The 23,286-nt window shown below is 52.1% G+C and overlaps 7 protein-coding genes across 7 annotated transcripts; 3 read left to right on the top strand and 4 right to left on the bottom strand.

The window, feature by feature from the left end:
- Positions 1-175: 175 nt before the first annotated feature.
- Positions 176-1,537, bottom strand: BDP55DRAFT_732816 (uncharacterized protein; the record flags this gene model as incomplete). Its single annotated transcript, XM_060579995.1, has 2 exons — positions 176-1,059; positions 1,111-1,537. 2 exons carry the CDS (start codon positions 1,535-1,537, stop codon positions 176-178), a joined length of 1,311 nt encoding a protein of 436 aa, XP_060424711.1.
- A 171-nt stretch (positions 1,538-1,708) lies between these two features.
- On the top strand, positions 1,709-5,549 carry BDP55DRAFT_619068 (muts domain V). The gene is made up of 10 exons (XM_060571311.1): positions 1,709-1,948; positions 2,008-2,783; positions 2,844-3,165; positions 3,216-3,256; positions 3,309-3,578; positions 3,629-3,716; positions 3,772-4,172; positions 4,220-4,494; positions 4,542-4,690; positions 4,763-5,549. Exons 2-10 carry the CDS (start codon positions 2,064-2,066, stop codon positions 5,275-5,277), a joined length of 2,781 nt encoding a protein of 926 aa, XP_060424710.1. The 5' UTR covers positions 1,709-1,948; positions 2,008-2,063; the 3' UTR covers positions 5,278-5,549.
- A 443-nt stretch (positions 5,550-5,992) lies between these two features.
- Positions 5,993-8,524, top strand: BDP55DRAFT_732814 (uncharacterized protein; the record flags this gene model as incomplete). Its single annotated transcript, XM_060579994.1, has 8 exons — positions 5,993-6,051; positions 6,102-6,228; positions 6,311-6,398; positions 6,457-6,906; positions 6,957-7,024; positions 7,081-7,219; positions 7,314-8,312; positions 8,442-8,524. 8 exons carry the CDS (start codon positions 5,993-5,995, stop codon positions 8,522-8,524), a joined length of 2,013 nt encoding a protein of 670 aa, XP_060424709.1.
- Positions 8,525-8,912: 388 nt separating this feature from the next.
- On the bottom strand, positions 8,913-10,060 carry BDP55DRAFT_732813 (uncharacterized protein; the record flags this gene model as incomplete). The annotated part of the gene is made up of 2 exons (XM_060579993.1): positions 8,913-9,656; positions 9,734-10,060. The coding sequence occupies 2 exons, from the start codon at positions 10,058-10,060 to the stop codon at positions 8,913-8,915; spliced, it is 1,071 nt and encodes a 356-aa protein (XP_060424708.1).
- A 1,407-nt stretch (positions 10,061-11,467) lies between these two features.
- Positions 11,468-13,053, bottom strand: BDP55DRAFT_697295 (uncharacterized protein; the record flags this gene model as incomplete). Its single annotated transcript, XM_060577664.1, has 5 exons — positions 11,468-11,707; positions 11,776-11,882; positions 11,972-12,674; positions 12,758-12,962; positions 12,992-13,053. The coding sequence occupies 5 exons, from the start codon at positions 13,051-13,053 to the stop codon at positions 11,468-11,470; spliced, it is 1,317 nt and encodes a 438-aa protein (XP_060424707.1).
- Positions 13,054-15,729: 2,676 nt separating this feature from the next.
- BDP55DRAFT_325538 (general substrate transporter) lies at positions 15,730-17,974 on the top strand. The gene is made up of 5 exons (XM_060566811.1): positions 15,730-15,879; positions 16,005-16,514; positions 16,567-17,079; positions 17,131-17,531; positions 17,609-17,974. Exons 2-5 carry the CDS (start codon positions 16,015-16,017, stop codon positions 17,872-17,874), a joined length of 1,680 nt encoding a protein of 559 aa, XP_060424706.1. The 5' UTR covers positions 15,730-15,879; positions 16,005-16,014; the 3' UTR covers positions 17,875-17,974.
- Positions 17,975-18,239: 265 nt separating this feature from the next.
- BDP55DRAFT_772197 (fungal-specific transcription factor domain-containing protein) lies at positions 18,240-20,830 on the bottom strand (the record flags this gene model as incomplete). The annotated part of the gene is made up of 5 exons (XM_060581131.1): positions 18,240-19,860; positions 19,920-20,098; positions 20,153-20,317; positions 20,382-20,625; positions 20,815-20,830. The coding sequence occupies 5 exons, from the start codon at positions 20,828-20,830 to the stop codon at positions 18,260-18,262; spliced, it is 2,205 nt and encodes a 734-aa protein (XP_060424705.1). The 3' UTR covers positions 18,240-18,259.
- Positions 20,831-23,286: the final 2,456 nt, after the last annotated feature.

The following is a 23,286-nucleotide window of genomic DNA, read 5'->3' as shown; positions in this document are numbered from 1 at the left end:
AATATGTCCGGGTCAGCTTGCTGCGCTGGTATCCTTATAAACGCCATGCCCCAGTTCCTCCGTCCGGTAGGGTATGCCGTAACCCTCTTACACATTACACACACTGAGTCCTTCTTAAACTCGGTACATACACTCCCTCCATATTCCTCCGACGACCAACAATGCAAGCGGTCGACTATCTTCCCATGTGAAGGCTGGCATCGAGGCTCTGGTCCATGGCTGTCTTCTTCGGCCGGCCACGCCTCTTTGAGCCCGTGGCGGGTGAGCCGCCTGCAGCCCCCTTTGGCATTGCGTTGTTCGTAGGCGTCGCAGTGTACTGATGGAACACTTGCGGCTGGCCTTGGGCTGACTGCATGCCGAATTGGGGCACGGGAATGGGCGTCTGTTGGACAGCATTCTGCTGCTGGAAAGAGTTGTTAAGGTGCTGCCCGCGCATCTGCATCGTCCTCTGGTTGCGCTCCTCGATCTCAGCTTGTCGGTCTCTATACTGCGCATGCTCATCGTGGGCCGTCTGCTCAAACGGGTGCTTGTGCATACCGGCCATACCCTCCCGAGACATCTGGTTCATCTGCTGCTGAACCCGGTTGTGATTATGGCCGTGGTTGTGGTTAAGATTATGATTCTGTACTTGTTGCTGCTGGTGCTGTTGTGGATGTTGTTGATATTGCTGATGCTGCACTTGCTGATGCTGCTGCTGCTGCTGCGGCGGCGGCGGCGGCGGTTGCGGCAGTTGTTGCTGTGGTGCCTGCTGCTGCGGCTGTTGTGTGCTTTGCGACTTGCGTCGACTCTCTTCGATTTCCTGATGCTTTTTCTCCTGTCTGGCCTGCCTTTCTTGTCTCTGCATATCCTCGTTCTCGACGGCGTATATGGCTGCGATGCGAAGTTGCATCTGGGATAGTATACCCAAGCGTTCAGGTTTCGACATCTTGCGGTACTCCGACTTAAAGTTATGAAAGGTCTCGCCGGTAAGTCGCATCGTATTGGGAGCGGCTCCCACCATGAGAAGGAGAGCGGCTGTTGTGGGATCTGGCGCCGGACCAGAGCTCTGCACTTCTGGGACTATTAAGGTTAGTTTGGAGCAACGGATGGCAATAGCGAAGGAAGACGAACCAACTGATACGTCCTGGACGACGTCGGCATCTCCTTCCGCATCCGCATCCTCTTCATCGGTCGGCGGATCAGGCGTGCGCGCCTCATGGTTATGTTCGCTGCATATGATCGTCAAGATCCATTTCCCCAGCGTCTTACGATTGACGGCCTTGGCCTTCCAAGGGCAATTGGTCTTCTTGGTGGATGTCTTCAGCTGTGTCGCCGTGCATTTGTAAGGCTGCCCCCCGCGGTCGCAAACGAGATCACATCTGACGACCTCACTTCCTTTCTCGTAGGTGCCGCCGACCTTGTTGCGATGGGTACGCGACTTGACGACCTTGTACCCATCTTTTTGCATGCGCGTCTTCAGCGCCGCGAAGAGCTCTTCGAATGAGGCATATTCCTCGGTGCCATCGCTGCGGTCGCGGGTGCCCAGGATGCCAAACATGTTGACGGCGGGACGGGCGACTGAACACCAATGTCGCGATGGCTTCAAAAGCCTGGTCCCGGATCCGTGTCGGTCGAGAAGGGCGGTTCGAGTCGTGGTGTCGCGGCGCGACGCGGTTCGGCTTCCTGTGCGGATTGGTCTTCCAAGCCTGTCGCAAACTCTTCCTGACGTGTCGGGGCCGTAGGGATGACGACTTGACTCCACCGGTCGACATCGCATTATTCTAGTGGCTGTGCGCCCATTGATTGTGCCTATGTGGCTGGTGTACATTGCCCCACTCTTGGCTCGGCCGGTACAACCCCGGCTCGTCCGTGTAAGTCAGGCAGGAGCTGTTGCCCGTTGCTGCGATTTTGGCACGAGGTCTCTCTGCCCTTTTTAACGGCATTCCGTCGACCTCTTCCGCAACAAGATGTGGGCAAACCTCTTCCTATATGTCAACATCTGAGCCTCTCCACCTAACGTTGTAGTAGACCAGTCATCTCCTGAACCATAACATCTCGGCTGGCCAACTCTAGGTGGCCACGATATGGATTCTCGATACTCGCAACCCTCACGGCCTTCGACTGGCTTCATGACTACTCCTTCTCAGACACCGGCATCATATGGAAGAGACTCTCCGTACTTTTCCCGAACAACTTCAAGAACGGGCCCTAGCTCGACAAATTCGAGAGTAAGCGGCTCCTACACGGCAACGCCGACGCCCTCTTTGGTAGAAGAACCTGTGTCCGGTTCTGCCTACACCTCAAGTCACGACTACCGCACTGAACCTAGTGGTACTATGTCAAGATCCCACACGACCCGGCCGAGCACTTCCCACACCAGTCGCACGTCGCGAACCCCTTTTCTGCCCAACAGCGCCAAGCACACCATTGTGTGCGCGCTAAGCGAGGCTCGTGGAATAACTCCTGCTGTTGGCATTGTATTCTTCAACGTTGATACAGGGGAAGCTATTCTCAGCCAAATTTCTGACAACAGGTTCTTCGTTCGAACTCTCCACAAACTTCAGATCATGGAGCCAACTCATCTCCTGATTGTCAGCTCGTGCTGCCCACCGAACCCCAAGTCGAGGCTATACAGCCATATCGAGGAACATATGCCGGATACGAAAATCACATCTCTTGATAGAAAGTACTGGTCAGAGATAGATGGGCTCAATCGAATTCGAACCTTTGCGTTCCGAGAAGACGCAGAAGCTGTGAAGGTTGCCATTCAAGGCAGCTTCTATGCAACTTGCTCATTTGCCGCGGTACGAATATGATCAAATCTCGAGAATCTATGACAGGATAAAGACTGACTTATCACAAAGATCATGAGTTTCCTGGAGCTTGAGTTCTCCGTACGTGTAGTCCCACATTCTCTTCGCATTCGATACCAGCCCTCGGAAGATACCATGATGATTGACGTGTCCGCTATCATGTCTCTTGAGATTCTTCAAAATCGACGTCAAGCGACATCTAATGACAGCCTTTACGGTGTTCTCAAGCATACACTGACACCCATGGGCGGTCGGGTGCTTCGAAGTAATCTACTGCAGCCGTCCACGCTCAAAGATTCATACCTCGAGCCTAGGTATGACGCTTTGGAGGAGCTACTTGCAAATCACGACATGTTTGCAGAGGTTCGAACAGGTCTGAACATTCCAAATTCTCGGACTCGGCAGTCTACTGATATTGTACAGCTTTGAAAGCTTTTCCTGACGTTGAGAACATGTTGACCAAGGTACCGAATCACAAAAACACCTACCTCTTCCATGCTCTGCTGACTGGACTAGCTCGTCATCATCCCCAACAAACCGTCCGTTGAGGCTTCTGAAAGAGCCATCAACCATATTCTCATGGTCAAGACTTTTATAGACGCCGTTCCGCCAGTCTTTCAGGCGCTAGGATCTGCCACGTCTCCTCTTCTCACCAAAATCAGAGATCTATGCCGGCCAGAATTGACTGCAGTAGTCAGAGAGCTTGTGTACGAAAACATCCATGAGGATGTCCACTACGTGAAAAGTGCTCTTGATCTACGAAACCAAAGAACCTTTGCGGTAAAGGCGAGTAACTTCTGGCCACTGATATTGGAGTTTGGCTAACAATGAAGCAGCCTGGAATCAACGGGCTTCTCGATGTTGCTAGACAAGCTTACAAAGAAAACACTGATGACGTCCATGAACATGTCGAACAGTTGAATCGTAATTGATCTCCGTCACTATCACTACCTCCATCTCATTCTAACAAAACCTGCAGGCGAGCACGGTATCGAGGCCATCCTAAGATTCGATAATGGCCGTAAGTACAGCCTCCGAATGCGGGCAGTGGATTTCGAGGACCGAGCTTTACCTGCGGTGCTTGTCAATCAGACGAAGAAAGGTCGCTACATCGAATGTCTTACAATGCATCTCAAGAAACTGAACCAGAGAATTACCGACTCCGTTGCTGAGGTGGTTATGCTGAGTGACAAGGTAATCCAGGACCTCATTGACAACATTCGAACCCAAATGCAGCCCCTCTACCGCGTCTGCGATTCAATCGCACTGCTCGACATGATTGCATCATTTGCACAAGCAAGTTCGACGTATGATTGGAGAAGACCTGAAATATCAGATACCCTAGCGCTTAAGGCTGCTAGGCACCCCATCATGGACAAGGTTTGGCTCATCCGCTACTGCCCTGAGCGCATGCTGATCCTAGACAGACTATGAAGGGTGGCTTCGTACCGAATGATTATTACGCCACCGAGGAGCACCGCTTCCAGGTTGTGACCGGCTGCAACATGAGTGGGAAGAGCACTTATATCAGGAGTATCTCTCTGCTCCAGATCATGGCGCAAATTGGCTGCTTCGTGCCCGTCGAATACGCCAGTTTTCCCATCGTCCACAATATCTTCGCTCGGGTGACTACAGATGACAAAATCGAGTCCAACATGTCAAGTTTCTCGCTTGAGATGAGAGAAGTGGCTTTTATCCTTAGGTATGTGCTGTTGACCTGGGAAAGCTGCCCATACTGACATGCCCAAGCAATGTCACGCACAAGAGCATCGTCATCATCGATGAGCTAGGTCGAGCCACAAGCACCCGAGATGGACTGGCTATCGCGATTGCCATAGCCGAAGCCCTTATACAGAGTCGAGCTATTGTGTGGTTTGCAACTCACTTTACAGAACTCGGTAAGTCCCTTAGCATCGCCCCTTGATTTGTTTCTAGCGGGCGTGGCCAGAAATTGACCCAGAGAGCCTTAGCCGACGTCCTAGTTGATCGCCCTGGAGTACTTAATCTCCGTCTCGTCACTCAAGTTTCAACGACAGACAACGACGTACCCATGATGACCATGATGTACAAAGTAGAGTCTGGAAAGACTGAGCAGTTGCTCTATGGTATTACTCTTGCCAAGGCCATGGCATTTCCCAAGCGGTTCCTTGAGGTTGCGGAGCAAGTCGCCATTTCATTGCGTGAACAAAGGGAGCGGAAGAAGCAGACTTCACAAGCGAGAAAGATGCTCAATCGACGCAAGCTCATCCTCAATCTTCACGAACAGCTAAAACAGGTCAGCAACTCGGAGATGGACGAGTCAGCGATGAGCAGCTACTTGATACGTCTTCGCGAGGAGTTTGTCTTGAGGATGGAAGCCATTGAGAACGGGGGCAACCAAGGCAGCAGCGCCGCCAGTGAGGCTGCAGAAGAAGATGAAGATAGGGAGTTCGATGATGAAGATGTCTTCGATACTGTCGATATAGAGTCTCTTTGGAGCAGCTGAGTGTTAGACCTATGGGCAAGTCATATATCGATGGCTTTTGGAATGAAATGGTGCCGCCATTGCTAGGTTGCGTGGCAAGAATGGACTCAGGTATATACCTTGCTGTTATTCACGAGATGGATGTGTATTTTAATTCACCTGCTCCAAGATGATCGTACAAGATTGAGCAAGAAGACTCAAACTCGCAAGTTTGGGTATTGGTGTCTCCTAACAGCTTGAGCTTCTGCCATGACCTGCCGAAGCGGCATAGACAGGGCTGCGAGGACACCTGAAACCGTATTGCCCTGGAAAAGACCATACAGAGCTTCATGTACATGTTGGGAAGTATCCAGCACCTTTTCAACGTTGGAAAGATCATAAGATGCCATCTGCGGCTCTCTACAGGCTGAGCGAGGCTTGAATTAACTGAGGTAGGAAAAGCTCGTCGCTCCTTGCTTCCTTCCGGGAGGGGGTTGTCCACCAAGACCGACACAAATGGAAGGTACCAGCCTCAAGACTGCCTTGCATCTTTCTCCCGCCGCAATCTCTGCGGTCATCTCCCCCCGCCATCCACTTCACAGCGAACTTTTCACACCGAAATTTCTGTTGATCAATTCAATCCACGTTTTGTCTTCCTATTACCTACTCGTATACATCACATCCAATTCTCACCTCTCACCTGAATCGTCCTGTATATTGGTAAATTGCTCTTGGCACCAGTGACCTCCTGCACACTATGCCAATCCCGTTCCGCGTAGGCGGCGAAGAGGCCATGAAGGAACCGGACCTTACATCGTGAGTCTACTCCAAAATCCCAATTGCTCTACCTTGCTGACGCACTCGAGCCTTTGGGAGACGAAGAAGGATGCGGATATTCTCCTCACAATGGGTGGCAGCAAGTGGGAGCTCCATGACAAATTCATGCGCGGCAAGAGTGGCCTGATTGACCACATCCTAGAGATGGTTGAGATGGTGAGCTCCTTACACGGTCTATTGTCTCGCGAGGTCGAACATGATCTTTCAAGCGGAGTTGCCTACTAACGAACGCCCCCAGAAAGAAGGAGTGAGAAGAATCCCTCTCAAGGAGCGCATGTTCCCCTATTCGGCTTTGGACACCGTCTTGAAGTACTTCTATTTTGGAGGTGAGTAACGCTATCTGAACTGAGAAGTCCAAATGAATGATGCGCTGACACTTAGCAGAAAGCCTGATCGCCAACAAGACGGATGTAATCGACCTCCTTTCTTTATACGAGGTTTCCGCGACCCTCGCCGTTCTCCCTCTCCAAGAGGTGATTGCTTCACAGGCGGGCACCTTGCTCGGTGAGATCCTGTCAAGCAGTATCGACAGAATCGGAGACTTTTACATTGTCATCGAGGTCATTATAGCTGAGCAGGATGACGCGTGGGTGCCTATGCACGAGGAGATGCAGCGAGCCATCGAGCCCCATCTCCCAACGCTCTTTCAACACGACACGTTCGTAAACCTCGTCAAACAGCATCAAGAATTCTGTTTAGAGATTCTTTCAACTGCTGTTGGTCGCATCGAGACCCTCGAGAACGCTGGAAAGAAGATCACCAGTATCAAGAGTACAAGTGACATCGACCTCCAAGCCAATGCCGAACATAGCACTGGCGTTTCGAAGTGTTTCGGTGTGTAATTGGCCATAAGTAGTAACTCTAGTTTCGCTAACAGAAAGAAGTCGAAGCAGGAACACAAACCGACATCCCGCTGCCGCACAGTCCGAAGAAGTCCTTCCCTACGGCTACGGTCAACGATGCGCATGATGAATGCTCTATCGACGAGACGACTCCTCGGCCCGAAAGCGCGAACCCATGGTGACATCGAGCACAGAGGCCAACGTTCCACTGATTGAGCCCAACCGCCGTTCGCAGTCTATCCCTAGATCGGCAGAAAAGTCTGAAACGGACAAGATTTCCAACTCGACCTCCAAAGATTCTAGACGTAAGTACTCTTTTCGAGGTTCGGCTAGTTTTGATGTCATTTCCACAAGACTTCGTCTTCTTTTGACTCTTTTCACGGGCTGACTGGACGACAGTGACCCAAATTCCGCAAAGTTTCAAGTTCGACTTCGAGGTGAAGAGTGCCGCCATCGGAAGTGTGTTGGCAGCAATCGACCAGAGCGATACACCTAGTCTCTCAGAGATTTCGAGAGAAACCACTGCACATGTGGCTGCCCCTCTTGTTCGCCCTGGATCATCAATTTCACATGAATCGACTCACTGGAAGTCCTGCAGTGAGGGTGATGAAAGAATCGTCCCAGTCATCGGAACAAGTAAGCACATCGCGCCACCAACCTCCATTGAGCCTTCATCGCAGACAGTTGCAGCGCCGAAGTCTCAATCTCAGGATGAGAAGACCACCGTTGTCTCCAACAAACACATAACATTGGAAAGTGCATTGTTGAACTTCTGCAGCCATGTTCAGGAAGAACACCTACCCATGTCCACGACCGAAGGCTCCAGTGCCCGCCAGACCAAGCAGACGGCTGTCCCTGTCATGCATCAGCGATCTAATCGCTCATACGCCTTCAACGGCGACAGCCTCCCTCAAGGCTTCCAATTCTCTGGCGATCCGCAGAGAGAGCAACCTGAGGCCTCTAACAGCAAAGCTACTACCGGCCACGTTCAGGAGGAGAAGACAACTATCACTGGTGTTGTCGAAAGAGCACGAAGAGAGTACGTACTGAGCGGCTCTAATGTCTCACAGACCGAGGGGATAGCTGCTCCCGTTATTCCCGACCGACTGGGTCGCTCATACACCTTCAACAGTGAAAGCCTTCCTCGAAGCTTTCAATTCTCGGGTAGATCCCAAGAACAGCTTTCCAAAGAGCCAAATATCAGGGCACCCAGCGCTAGTGCGACGAGCTCTAGGACACACAAGATCAAAGCCCCTACCAGCTGCGCTCAGCAGAGTACCTCTTCGTTTCCACAAGCAAGAGCGACGCAGAACCCTTCTCCTGCCCCCAGTATCTGGAAGGCCGACCGAGAAACGAGGAAGCAAATAAGAAAAGGCCGGCTAATAGTCGAGCCTCCTGGTGAGTCGCCAAAGCCATTCAATTTCCGGTGGTGCGTGGTTTTACTTTGCCACTGGCTGCTCTACTGTCTAAAGACCTTCCTCTCACCATCAATACAGAGACGTCATCCAGCTCACGACCAAACTTCAGTCTCGACGGAGACGATTTGGAGAAGAGCTGCAGACCTTCTTGAAGTCGATCGTTCCCCTGATGTTCCTCAGTGGGCGCAGTGATGCAGCGTCTTGCGAGTTCTCGAGTGGAAGTGAACGCCTTGAAGTACTGTGTGAATGCTACAGGAGCGAGAGAGATTGCTATGAGAATTCTGTCCAAGCATAGAGGCATACAACACCTACAAGGTATTGACTCCATTCCAAATCGATGCAGAGCATGGCTGACATTACCTCAGTGCTGAAAGATTTCAGTGTTCCACCCAAGAAACATGCCCTTGTGGGTCATGTATCTCCGGACATGGAATGAGTCCCCCAGGGGTATGATGGAGGAGATAGCAAGCGAATGGAGTAGCAGCCACCACTCAAGTTATGGCATTCTTACAGACTACCCAATTACATGGTGGTCCCGAAGATAGATCAAGGCCACGAAGGCCGGATGCATTTTACTGTCTTACAACTGAGCCTTCTCTGTCCGGTTACCCTGTTCATCAAACCAGATCTTGTTGCCCTTAATCATAGACTCCTGCAACGCCGCCCCAATCTTGACAGCAGCCACCGCTGAAGCCAACTTGACCGGCACCGGCTTATCCTCCAACACGCTCTCGGTAAACTCAACTGCCTCCGTCGTGAAAGCAGCTCTGAACCGGTCCCAGTACGTCTGCGGCAGCTCCTGCCGGATGCCTCCCGGCGTGTAAATCTTTACGTGGTTCTCAGCCGGCAACAGGTTAACCGACAACTTGCCCTTGGTACCAATAATCTCTGTCGAGTCCTCCTGGCCTGCTGCCATCATGCGCGAAGCATACAGGTACGCGATCCGCCCATCGTAAAATTCGACCGTGCCAACGGCGTTGTCGCGATCATTGTGCTTCCGCAGGTCCGGCTCGACGGCCGTGATGCCAACGGCGTGGACTGACTTGACTTTGGTGGTCTCCTCGTCAAAGAACCAGAGCGCGAGGTCAATGTCGTGGATGCTGCAATCGACAAAGATGCCTCCCGAGAACTGGGCGTAGGCGACGAAGAAGCCCGAGGGGTCGAGGACGTCGCAGGTCTGGCTGCGGAGAATGGCGGGGCGGCCGATGAGGCCTTGTTGCATCTTTGCGTGGGCGTCGCGGTAGGAGGCGTCGAAGCGGCGGGAGAAGCCGCACATTACTTTCAGGTCGGGACGTTTTGCGGCTGCGTCGACGACGGTTTGTGACTGTTGTCGGGGTGTGTTAGTTACACTGCAACACTCAAAAACTGGTTCGCTGGTGTGTGACTTGGAAAGCAACTTACAACTTCAACTGTGGTGCCCAACGGCTTCTCGCACAAGACGTGCTTCCCCTTCTCAATAGCCTTGTTGGCCTGCTCGGCGTGGACAGAGGTCGCGGATGCCACGCAGACGGCTTCCAGCCCCTTGTGGGCGAGCATGTCATCGTAGGACTCGTAGACGGTGACGCCGTGAGGGGCGAGGTTCTCGGCGGCCCATTGGCGCTCGCCGGCATCGGGCGAGCTGACGGCCACGAGGGTCGCGCGGGGCACATTCTGGTGGAAGTTGAGGGCGTGGCGCTTGCCCATGCGGCCGAGGCCTGCGACGCCTACTTGAAGCTTCTTGGTTGACATTTTTGTTCTTGCTGCTTTCTGATGTTCGGGTGGTGGTGCTGGTTCGTGGTGATGTAACGGAGCTCGATCCGGCGTTCGGGGGTAGCTTGCGGTCTATGTCTATGTCTATTTCTCCTGGTATGCAAATCGTTCCGTAGCTTGACGGTCTTGAGGGTATCAAAGAAGGCAGAATGTACGGATAATGGCGGTGACGCGAAGCGACGTGAATTCCTGCTCTCTAGTCTGAGACAACTGACGCAAATGTGCGATCTGGAAGGGATCAAAAGGTACCGAGGACAATTTAACACAGCTCTAAAACCACCAGGGACCTCTATTGTCTTATATCCCACCGCTCTTCATACGGAACCTCACCGTCCTCGGAGCTCTATCGGAAACCATTTCCCGACAAGAGCAGACAGCTCCATCGCGGGGCAGCTCTGACGCTGTTGAGGATACCATCTCATGCCAATTGACCAGTGGAAAGTGGAAGCGCATGTCAGAATCCCACAAAAGCGCGCCCAGGAGTCAAGACGCGCCGAGAGTCCACGTGAACTTGCAGTAATGCTGAGCTGGAAGAAGCTTTGAGGCATCTCGAAACTTGGACGGTGTAAGACAGCCCACTTTCCTCTTTGAGGGAATGAGGCAGGTGGGGGCTTGGAAATGGACAAAGCAGAACCTCGCATTGGTTGTTCCTGATATCGGGGTAAGTTTCCCCGACTCTTAATTGGGAGACTCCAGCAACTTTGTCCGATCTCTATGTCTTACGGGGAGATTACGTGAGCGAGACCGAGCTCCGCGTATAATCCCGCCACCCTGCGACTAAGTATGGTACACTACGGATATACCCCAATATCTAAAGGCTAAAGGAAAAACTAAGAAAAACTTGTTGAATTCGTTAGGAACCTGGGGTAGCCGGTAAGTGTGCGTTCCAGATCCGGCTGGTCATGCCCTGCATGTATCACAATCTCATAGGCAATATGCAACCCGCATTGCGGATACGGGGTAATGGCCAGTTAAGTTCTATCTGATCCTACTCCGTACTCCGTACGCAAAGGTTGTCTAGATCCGCTCTGTCGGGATCTTCTCCCCAGACTCCCCCGGTACCTGACTTCACCCCCCTTGCCTTGGCCTTAGTGCCGGTTTCCTGGAGTACGGGGTAATGGAGAAGGCCAGATGACCGGAGATGAAGTCGTTCTAATCTAGGTTGCAGGCGCGTGCGTTTCCATATTCGTCACGGGATTGTCAACGTGGCTGTTGGCTGTAGACACGTAAAGGCAAGTTTCGGGAACCGAGTCCCGTCCCCTCGGAATGCTGCGACTCGAGATGCAAATAAACCAACGCGTTACGACTACAGTATCCGTATGCAGGTGATACATTCAATTGCATGCAAACAATGGCTTGCTATTGGTGAAGACATACGTAGTCTGCTCATGAATCATCTTCCCACCCCCACGCCCTCTTCAAGTGCGACTGTGCCGACGCAGTGGGCCACATGTGCTCGACGTCCGTCTTGACTAGAATATCCAATAGGGCTTTTTGTTCAGCATACTCGACGAATCTGTCTCCGCATGCCGTGACGCCCATGCAGGCCGTAAACATGGCCGGTATCGTGGTTTTGTTTGATAGCGCCGCGCCGCATAGTTCTCGGACTTGCATACGAATGTCATTCTACAGATTGCTGTGTTAGCAAGATCCTTGAGATACCGAATGAGTTAAACAGAAGAAAGACTTCTTACGTCTAGCTTTTGTCGGGCTCGGATTCGACTAGGTCCTATTTTCGGGATGCTCTCGTCGTGGCACATCAAGAGCGCGCGGGCTAACGCCCCATGCACATTTCCGATCACTAGGCTATGTTAGTGGGCACGTCCACTAAACATCGCTACGAGCAGAGAGTGGAAATAGTCCTGGCTTTAGAAAAGGGGAGACACTAACCGACAGCATGGTTAATGTAAAAGATCTGCGGAAACACCAAGCCTGAAGCATGATCCGGCTCAGAATACGCAATAGGCAACCAAGAAAGCGGCCTCGCGCGTAGCCAGTTGTAGTCATACTCAACCAGCCGCTGATACTCGCTCTTGCGGTTCTCCACCTCGCCAAAACAAAATTGCACCACCTCGGCGCAGTGCACGACGATGCGATTCGCCCAGCAATCATCATCGGCCGGCGAAAAGGACCGGTCGATGAAGAGGTGGTCGAGCTTGACTTTGATCGGCCGCTGCGTCGCAAACGCCATGGTGATTTCCTGCCGGAGTCCCACCCAGAAGGAAGCCTGGCGTAGGGAGCTCGGCGGGGTGAGGGAGGATGCGTTTTGCGTGTTCATGAAGAGCTGGATGCCGAGGAGGTGGCCTTCGTGGTCTGTCCCTATGAGCGGGACATCGAGCTCCTCGAGGGTGCGTAGGAGGATTGTCGCCGCGAGGAGATCATCGTTTGTGAGGGCCGACGAGTCGTTTGAGATTGTGGTAAGATGTTTGAGGCATTCTTGATGGTAGCGGTCTGAGGCGTAGGGGTCGTATTGTTCGTGGAGGCTGAGGTGGCGGGAGGAGAGGGCGAAGATTGCGTTGAGAAGGGTTGGACACGTTGTCGCTCTTCGTGGGACTACGATGGCAAAATGCCGTCTTGCGTCGCATAGGTCAAACTGTAAGGACATGAAATTAGAATAACCACGTAGTTGTCAGGAGGCATTCCTGAACCGAACGTTATGACAAGATGACAACTCACCCAGGTGCACATATACTCTAGATAGTACTTCATCAACCTCACCTCATGAGGCTGCGTAAAAGGAAACACGACATCGTCATGATGCTCAAAATTAGCCAACCCGAGAGTTGACCCAGATGGGATAGCGCTGTAAACAGAAGGCAAAGTTGTCGGTGTCTGCACCTGAACCTCTCTCCAACTCGCAGCCGGCGTAGAGGCGGGTTGGCTGTGAGGACTCGGGACTAGAAGCCGGACATCACGATAATCTCGACTATGCGAGTCGATGATGGGAGCCGGGGATGCGGATGCGGCGTCATCGGGTTGCTGTTGTCCTCGGTGTCGTTGTTGTTCTTGGTCCACTAACAACGCGGATGATGATGATGAGCCAGGATCAGGATGTATCGCTGGCAGCGGTACCCGCTGACCCTCCGCCGATGCGAACTGCGGCTGTAGTGCTGCCGGTGGATGTAGTTGCGGTTGCGGTTGGAGTTGCGGCGGCGGGCTGCCGTGTTCAGACCAATAAAGAGCCTCAAGTTCCTGGGTTTCATCGACAAAGTGTACTACGTGACCGAGTTAGGCAATTTTGACAGAAAAAGCGTGATATCGGAGTAAGCTTCGTTCCAAGGCAATTCCAAAGAAGGTATATTTCGCCGTTTTTGCTCGTAGATCTCCCCCTCATTTTCCCCAACTTCTCCAACTTGCAAGGTCTGGACGGTGGGACTGTAAACTTACATCGCCGCGGATAGGGCACCCACGTCTGCTCCGTAGCGCTCGGCGTCCTAAATCAGCGAGACAAAACCCATAGTAAGTGATCAGCGTTCCCGCAAAAAAGGCAGTACAATATGGCGCATTACGGAGTACAGAGTTGCAGATTCGTTCCCGTGACGAAAACGAAATGGGGGTACGAAGAGTTGTAGTGGTAAACGGGGCGGGCGAGGTCATTATCTCGGTTCCGCTTTGCGCAAGTCTTGACTCTTGCTTCACCAATGTCGCAACTCGCACGTCGTGTAGTGTAATTCGCAATTGGGCGGGGAACGACTGGGGGGGCCACAGGGCCAAGTACAAGTTCTCTAAAGTTGGCGATAGAGATAGACAACGAACTGTCACTTACTCAGTGGCATGCTTGAATTGAATTGCGGGGGCCGGAACACAGTCCTTGCCAGTTGCTCTGCATCGAATACATGATTTGAAGTAGTTGTCGGGCCGAGAAGAAGACGGAGACGCATCGTCATCTGTGCCCCACGCGCATTTGAGATGTTGCTTTTTGCAAGTCTGTTGTTCATGTTCATTATTAGCTCTGGAGTTGAGTATGTCCGCCGACGTGGGCGCTCCGTACAGTGGGATGGATGCAAAGTCCGACGGGCACGCAGTCAGTCTATACATCTCATCCCACAGATTCCACATCGCCCACCCCAGATATCGAAGTCAGCAGCATTTCCACAACTTCTGATTGCTTAGGCGAAATCTGGGGTAGAACACGGATCACGGAGGGTCGGGCGTGGGCAACAATTCTGGGGAAATGGGGGTGAAAAACCAAAGCGAATAGGGCCGACTTACCAGACATGTCGTCGACATGATTTGATTCCCACCTCTATCTGTCTCTTTTCGTCCAGACCTGTCGCGGTTTCGTGAAATTGAGACGATCACGATGAGGTAGGGAAGTTGGGGGATAAAAGCATTTCCTCGTTGGTGAATTCAGGAAATCTGTGCATCGGGGCGAGTTGCTCGACGCTATGGAATGGGAAGAAAGCTCCTAGCCTCTCTCCCTAGGTCTTACAGCTGTCGGTGAGGCTCCTTCAGGCTTCGGCTCGAATTTCCACGTCAACCATGTCCTGGCCTCCTCCTCCTAGCCTATGACGAAAGTGTTAATGCACGTTGGAAATGGGCCCCTGACTCGTGTTGGGGAGAACCTGAGAGGCCACCCCCTGGTCTGCCAGCCCCCATCCAAATCCATGGAGGCTCGGCACTGCCAATCCACGGCCAGATTCCGGAGTATTCTGGTATTTCGAGACATGGGAATAGAGAAACCCCACCTAACCCGTCAATTCCCCACGGGCAACTCATGTGCGAGAATCTTCTGATAGACGGCCCCTGTACTGCGTAGAAATACGCTCTTATCAGCTTGGAAGTGCCAGAAACACGCAGAAGACTCTCATCATGTGCGGTCGGTGTGATGTCCTCTTCGACGCTCTTCCATAGTAGTCTCACCTGTGGTGCTTGATTGTCGGATGGTGTCGGCAATGGGCACCCATCGTTTGTTGAGTTCTGTCATCGAACATGATCTCGAATATTTACCTTCAATTCCTCGCAAACACCCCCAAAACTCCAACTGCCAAGTTCTCCAAAATGCCGTGGGGCTGTCGAACTCGAGGGCGGGCATAACCCCGGCCCTATTCTGTCTCTCGCTGGTTCGTCGTCAGTGCCTGAATTCGTCCTTCGTGCCGGACTGATGGCCGAGGGGTGCCCCATGCTTTCTCTGCCTCTCTCTCTTCCTCACACCCCGTATCTGGTGTAGCGTGAGTCGTGATTGGCGTCTTTGCGCAGGGAACGCTGGAAGCCTGACACGGTTTCCCCAATATCCCCAGAAAACCCATCTTTGAAGCACACCCCGCGATTTAGCGGCTCCTCCACGTCCATTCTTGACCAACTAGCATCCGGCCATTGGTCGTGGTACTCGTGGCGGCTATTGTGCGCAAGCGTATCCGTAGCGTTCCTCTTCCCCATCCCGTCTCCTCTCCTCCCCCCTTGCCCACCCTCGTCACTCATCAAGGCTCGGCGTAAACAAGTATCTAAGGCTTTCCAAAGGTGTGGATCCCCCAACCGTGCCCCCTAGACTGTCAATGAATTTACTTGACGGGCGTAGTCGGGATGTCTTGGCCATGGGCCAGGCGGTGGCCCCGAAAGTCTCAGAGTTCTATAAAGACGACGTTGCGTGCCGTGTTTGATGTTGATCTCGACTCTCATCGAGCGACTCAGGCGGGTTCGACCAAAGCTTCTTCCTTCTTCTTCAGTGATACCCCTCCCGATTTACTTCTTATTCTCAGTTTCAATAGACTGAACCGGTCTGCCGGGTTCGTGTAACCTAGACGTCGTCCCTGATCTATCCAGTGCAACTCACTTCCTCATTCTCACAGCCCAGTCAAGTGAGTTCATCCCAAAGACCCCTTTACACCAGCTTAGTCACGAACCTGTTTCACTACACCACATCTACGCAACAAAACATGACGAACGTGTAAAACTCAACTCATGCTGACCTTTGCACAAACAGCTCAAACGAGATGGGCGCTCGATCAAACTCCGCCTCCGAGGTGGAAAAGTCCTCAACCAACTACCCAGGCGTCTCTACCGAGCAACAAGAGACTGTCCTCTCCGATGCCTCCCTCGAGCCCTACGGACCCTCTGGCTTCAAGGGAATCTTCGCCTCTCACTATGTAGCCCTCTGCGCAGCGTTCTCCGCCATTGGTGGTCTCCTCTTTGGTTACGACCAGGGTGTCATTTCAGTCACCCTGGTCATGGACCAGTTCCTCGACCGATTCCCGGAAGTCTCTGACCACGCTGCGGGTTCTGGATTCAAGAAAGGTCTCATGACTGCCATGATCACTTTGGGTGCCTTCATTGGTGCCATGAACCAAGGTTGGCTTGCCGACATGATTTCCCGAAAGCGATCCATCATGGTTGCCGTTGTCATCTTCACCATTGGCTCTTCCATCCAGACTGCGGCTGTCAACTACGATATGCTCGTAGGAGGTCGCTTTATCGGTGGTCTAGGCATTGGCATGTAAGTTCAACAGTCTTCCCCTTTGAATGTCTCAAAAACTAACACTTTCCAGGCTTTCCATGGTCGTACCGCTCTATATTTCCGAAATCTCGCCTCCCGAAATTCGCGGTTCTCTCCTCGTCTTCGAGCAACTCTCCATCGTCTTCGGCATTGTAGTAGCGTTCTGGATCACCTACGGCACAAAGGATATCCCCAACCACTGGTCCTGGCAGCTTCCCTTCCTCATCCAGATCCTCCCCGGTCTCCTGCTCGGTTTCGGCGCAATCTTCCTGCCCTACTCTCCGCGTTGGTTGGCATCAAAGGGACGTGAAGAGGAGGCTCTCTTCAACCTTGCCAAGCTCCGCGTTCTCCCCGACACTGACCCGCGCGTTCGCCGCGAGTGGATGGAGATCATTTCCGAGGCTCGCTTCCAGGCTTCTATTCTCGCTGAACGTCATCCCACACTTGTTGGAGGCGGAGGCATTGCCAGCACTGTCAAGCTCGAATTTGTCGCCTGGGGTGACTGCTTCAAGAAGGGATGTCTGAGACGTACACACGTTGGTGCTGGCCTTATGTTCTTCCAACAGTAAGTTATAGTATCAAATCGTGCATTTTACCCTTACTAAAATCTCGACAGATTTGTTGGGATCAACGCCCTGATTTACTACTCACCAACTCTCTTCGCGACTATGGGACTCGACCATAACATGCAGCTCATCATGTCTGGTGTCCTCAACTGTGTTCAGTTGGTCGGTGTTATCCCCAGTCTGTGGACTATGGATCGCTTCGGACGTAGATCGCTTTTGTTGACGGGTGCCGTGGGCATGACAATCTCGCAAGCCGTCATCGCTATCCTCGTTGGACTGTACTCGAACGACTGGCCCAGCCATACCACACAGGGTTGGGTCAGTGTGGCTTTCTTGCTGATGTACATGTTTGTTTTTGGCGCCACGTGGGGACCTGTACCCTGGGCTTTGCCTTCCGAGGTGTTCCCTTCATCGCTCAGGGCCAAGGGTGTTGCCATTTCTACCTGTTCTAGTAAGTTGATATCCAATTCTTTAGTCATTAGCTGATCACTTGCCATCTACGACATTTGCTAACTTTCAATTTTCCAGACTGGATCAACAACTTCATCATCGGTCTGGTTACCCCTCCCTTGGTTCAAGGAACCGGATTCGGCGCATACGTCTTTTTCGCTGCTTTCTGTCTCTTGGCCTTTGTGTGGGTTTGGTTCTGCGTGCCGGAGACGAATGGAAAGACTCTGGAGCAGATGGATGAAGTCTTTGGTGACCGTACTGGACTGGATGATGTGGCGAAGAAGAACCAGATTTTCCGAGAGGTCGTGGATGAGCAGACCCATACAGTTACTATGTCGGCGTAGATGTTTCTAGCTGGGGGAGTAAGAGCGATGAAATGCGTGATGCATAATAAAGTTGTACTGTTGGAACGCAAAAGGAGAATTCTACCTTACTGTAAGGATGAGTTGAAGAAGTGTGTTTGGTATTTCTCTGTGAACCTGTGAAGTGTACTACATCAATGTGGGAGAGGAGAGAAGTCCATGGGCGGAAGAGCCGATGTCTCCTTCCGAATATACTTTCTACTCGCGACCGAGTAGACCAACATCACGCAGTTCCCTGCAAGGCATCCAATATTGCTCCATCAACCTCAAAATGGAGGCCAGTTTGGCAAGTACCTCACCTGAGTCTAGTTGAAACACATGGTTAAAGAAACGGACAAACTTTGGGTATGTTGGCTCGCTTTTTAAACTATAATACAGAGAAGTTCTGGTATTGTACATAGGCGCCTTCTGGCCGATACATCGGACCTGCCGTAGTGACAGCACCGGCGACGATGTCATAAGTGAGTGATTCATCTGCTCTTCCCCCAAAGCCTTCCGCGCCGCTCCAGTTGCTCCGTTCAACGGTAGACGTTGGCCCTTGTTGGGCTACTGGAGAGGTGAGCTGTGATGAGCTTGAGGGACCAAGCATAGGTGTCCCGTGGGTGATGATCTGCCTAGGCGTCGCGTCTTGAAATCCTAGCCATGCGGGCAATGGTCTCTGAGAGACCGGCGCGTTTGTCGCGAACGAGTATGTCTGTGTCATAGGAGTGCTATCCGAATAAGACCGTGAGTGGCCTTGAGGCTGGCCGATTCGCTGTCCCATGCTCGTGTTAGATGACACGACCGGTATCTCGGTGGTGGCAGAACCTGGGTTCATGTTCTGGCCCCAAGGCCTCGATGGGATCATCATTTTTCTAGGGCCGCTATCTGGAGTTTCTGGTGGATATGGATGTAAGAGCATGCTTGGTGGCAGCGGACCGAAATGAAAGCCTTGAATGCGCTGGCGCAATTCCGCGGGGTATCTGTTGAAGAACTTGTTGGTTTGCGAGGGGATGTAGCCAGCTGCACCCTTCCCTAGCATCTTTGCATGCTCTTTCGTGAGCTCATCGAGGTACGCTCTGGACGTCCGAGAGGACTCAACCTCGTTGCCTATCGCCGAGAGTTGGTACAGGCACTTGCTGACGAGTTCCGCAGAGGTCGCAAAGGTCTCGGCTGCCATCGGGGAGCTGGCGAACGAAGGGAGCCCTATTCCTGCTCCTTGATCTTGGTGGTCGTTGGTATAGTGCATCCCGTGGACGTGAATGGTTCCGGCCGTAAAAATACAGTAGGAGACGAAAGCCGGGAGTTCGAGGAACCTTGTCTGCATCGCGTGATCGATCAACTCAATGATGGCCGTCGCGTGTCGAAAGGCGACTTCCGTTGCCTCGATTACCCAGTGCTGTATCATCATGGCCCCGGCTGGCTCGCTTAGATGCAATGGGAGAAGTGGACGATAGATGAGGCAGTGTACTAGGTGGTAGATGATTTGGCATTCGAGCATGGTGTTAGCTTCCGCGCCTCGAAGGTCTTGGTATAGGGAATCGGGATTGCGGCTGATTTCAGCCGCCCAGAGGTCGAGATCGTGTCGGATCTTGTGACGATGGGCGAATGCCGCTTGTGTCGTCGGGTCTGTAATGAGTAGGTATCTGTTGGCGTCGGAGAGGATGTGGGCAATCCATACGAGTTTCTGTAGCCCATTATCTGGATCGTCTGCGCATTCGCTTACTGGTTCGGGTTCGACTGTCAAGGAGCATTCGTTGTTCGGCGGCCAACCGGCCTGAGAGATTTGTCTAGATGACTGGATGGTCGTCTTGATAAGAGCGTCGTCGATTAATGAAGGTCTCTCGAGCCATGTTGACACAAAAACGTTCATCACGTAGCAGGTCCAGAAAAGCCTCTTCTTCATCTTGCTTTGCGTATGGTTGTAGTCGTCGGGCTGTTCTAACCCTTCATATAATTCAAGAGCCAAAACTGCACCTACGGCTTGAGCTTTGCCCATTGCGTTAGTTTTGTGCGGGGAAAAGGTACAGGAGTTCCTCTTGACTCACAAAGTACGCTGTAAGCTTTCCTGCCGTTCCCCATTGCCGCAAAAGCTGTCACGAGCAACAGCAACGCTTGGCAGTTCTCGATCGTAGTGTCTCCTATGTCCATGTGTTTGAGAGCCCAAGACGCGTACGTTTCTGCGGAAACATGACTGCTTGGCCCCCGGCTAGGCTGTTCTGAGAATCTATTTCTATGTCAGCTTCTTCTGCTCTTTGGTTTCTAGCAGTTTCCATCCTACCTTGTGGACACTGCGCAAATAGCGTACAGCAATGACTTTGGCATCTTGTTGTTTCTGAGCTTCTGTCTGGTGACCTCCTCATCCAAGATGCGGTACGGATTTTGATGGAAATGCGTGAAGTAGGTGTCTACCAAACCTTCTGCATTTATGATGGATGGGAATTCACTAGCTCTTTGTCAATCGGAGAGGTCCTAGCAAAAGTCGAAGGATGTCAGATCGTTGAACATACTTGTTAGTCCCAAAGCTTCCCTCATGGAAGGCACTGTAGGGAGAAACGTCTGATGATGCAGAGCCACAAGGCTCGGCACTATTGTTGCTGTAAACATGCAGTTCGTTGAAATCGGCGGGAACAGCATCGGAACCAGGCGGAGTTGGTGTCTTGTCGGATTTGAGAAGCTCCTCGAGGCCATCGATTCGTTTGATCAAAGCACTCAGTGACTCTTTCTTGGGACCTCTTTTCTTGGGAACGCCCTCTGGATTATTGGTTAGTTACATTGATGCACGACGGCAGTGACGATTGTTGCTGTAGTTTACCATAGAAACAAGACCTCTGATAGAGTTGGCAGACTCCACACGCTGGTAACGCTCTGTCGCATTTGATCTGCACGAGTGCGAGACGCCGATCAGAAACAATATTATTTGCAGCAATGGAAACAAAATACCTTGCGGACTTGACATGGCTTGCAGTTCATCACACCCCGTGCTGTCTTGGTGGCTGGGCTGTCCTGAGGACTCTGTGATTGTTTCGTGCCAGACATGTTCGCACAAGATATCGTTCGTCGTGCGATGTTGTTGATCTTGAGAGCTAAAAAGTGCCAATCGTCATCCCAATCAAGTTCAGGAACGTGCCGACATGGTCGATAATAAGTATGGCTAATGTTCGGCTTCCAGGCTGGTCCAAAACATCACATCCAGGCTGAATCGAGGGCAGTGAAATCCATGGGTCGTGTTCCGGCACTAGCTTTCCCGAGTGGGACGCTTGTTTTATGAAGTCATGTATTGTCTTCGCGGTAATTTCTCCAAGCAGTTACTCAAACCCCTCGCTGTGATACCAATTCCACATGGGAAAACTTCAGATGAGCTTATCCTCTCCCCTGAGCTTTCCTCGTTGAAACTGTCTTCACACCGCGGCCTGGTGGGGGTGGGCTTGGGAAAACAAACATGTTCGCCCGGGCCAGGGACCGCCCAGCATCGCTTTCGAGGGTTTGGACCAGATGCAGTGGCCCCCTAGAAGAGCTCCAGAATCAAACATTACCTTGTAAGTTGTAGTGTTGGTGTTCAGAAGGGCGGGCTTGCGTCGCTAACGAGCTGGGATGGCACAGACATGTCTACCATCTGTGACGACTGACGTCTTGTGACAAGTGGCTAAGTGTCAATCCATCAACTTCAGATGAATCAGACTGAGACGAGTGTAAGGTGCCTAGTCCATCTACGGAACGATGATGAGGTACCCTTTCTCACAATTTGCGTCTTCTGGGAGCCAGCGATGCCCTGTTGTCTGCCATCCCGCTGATTGCCGCGTCACCATGAACGCGGTTAGTGCACATCATCCCTCGGTTGTACCCAGCAGTTCTTCTCCGCATGTGAGCAGATCATAACAATCGATCGCTAAAGAAGTCAAAGTTGACACCGCGCGGGTGAGCAACCTACCATTTGATAGTTTCACGGTAGATAGTGTTGCAACGCATCGTCGCATGCGGGGCTCAAGCGAAGTCCATGTCGAAGTGGTAAACCACTCGAGATGCTTCTTTAGTGATAGGATGATGAGCAAAAGTTTCCCACCTAGGTTAGTAGTTCATACGGCCACTGCTGTTGCTAAGACAAGATGCATCGCAGCCGGACCGATTGCAAGTCGACTCTTTGGTCTTTGGCCATGACTTTGGGAAATTGCTGCCTGTGTGAAGTCTTCTCAACAATCCAACATGACCTGATCTTCAACCATGATTACATTCCGACAAGCGAGCTTTGGGCATCTGTGGATCTCCTAGAAAGGTTAATACACCTGTAGATCACGACCCAACCATACGGGCTGAGGCTTAGAGATCAACAAAAGGTCTTAACTGACAGTCTTATTGAATCCGAGCACCAACCACATTTGGGTAGAGGCACCAGTTTCAGTTCCCGTGTTCTAACACCACCTTGGGCGCGTGCAACCTCATGCTACTTTCCATGAATCTTGGCCCGCCCAAGAGTCAAAAGAAGTCGGTTGTTTCCGCTAACAGCGAAGAGAAGGGCCTCCTGTCAGCTGTCATCCTAAACTCATGGCAGGTCCGGCGTATCGATTCACGAGACGCCTTGGCAGAAAATAAGTATCGGTCCCGAGGGTTCAAATAAGCTTGTTGCAGGCTTGAAGCATGGAAGGTCCATGACCAGATTCATAAACCTGAGACAGGAACGCGGCGATCGGTCTGGGAGCTCCCGGCTATCGACGAGGGGCTCTGGGGATTGTCTACCAAAGTCTTCTCCGTCGGCGGTTTGGGGGGAGAAATTCCGATGTGATCCGGTTTTTGGTAGATTGCCCATTCCACTTGTAGTGTCGCACACTACATCGTCGTCTCGACGATTACCTAGGTAAAACATGCTCACTCGCGGACTTGGGATGGCGTTGAGACTTGGGAGCGCGGTAATCGTTCGGGCACGACTCCCGAATGATGATGCTGTATTCAACCGATAGGCCGCCGGTCTTCGAGCTCCTCCGTCGCCGACTACCTAAGGGGTATCATTGAAGTAGGTACTCCGCCCCCGAGCTGCTGTCTCTTTTCGTGCCGGGTGATCCGCTTCGCAAGGAGGCCTCTCCAACCGCGCAATCACATCGGTCTACATTTACCGGACATTCTAAGAAGTGCACTCGGCCGAGTCGCATTAGGATTATTGACCTGATATGCACGACTTCTGATGTCGTGCCTTTGAGCCTGCATGTGATTTATGCTGATACTAATCATAAAATAGGCTTCCGGGTCCTCCAAACACCACAACATGGTAGGTGCATGTGTGATACCCCACGTAGTTGATCCATGAGTTTGGGCTGACATTGAGGCGCTCGATCATCCTCCTCGCCTTACTGACACACGCCCGGGACTTGACCCGACGCAGATGCCACATGGAATCAGCTTCTCCGCCTGTCTTCAAGGCTG

This window comes from Colletotrichum godetiae (genome assembly GCF_030913485.1).
Source record: "Colletotrichum godetiae strain CBS 193.32 chromosome Unknown BDP55scaffold_54, whole genome shotgun sequence".
Classification (NCBI taxonomy): domain Eukaryota; kingdom Fungi; phylum Ascomycota; class Sordariomycetes; order Glomerellales; family Glomerellaceae; genus Colletotrichum; species Colletotrichum godetiae.
Note: the sequence above shows the minus strand (reverse complement) of the source record. Positions and strands in the feature narration are given on the sequence as shown.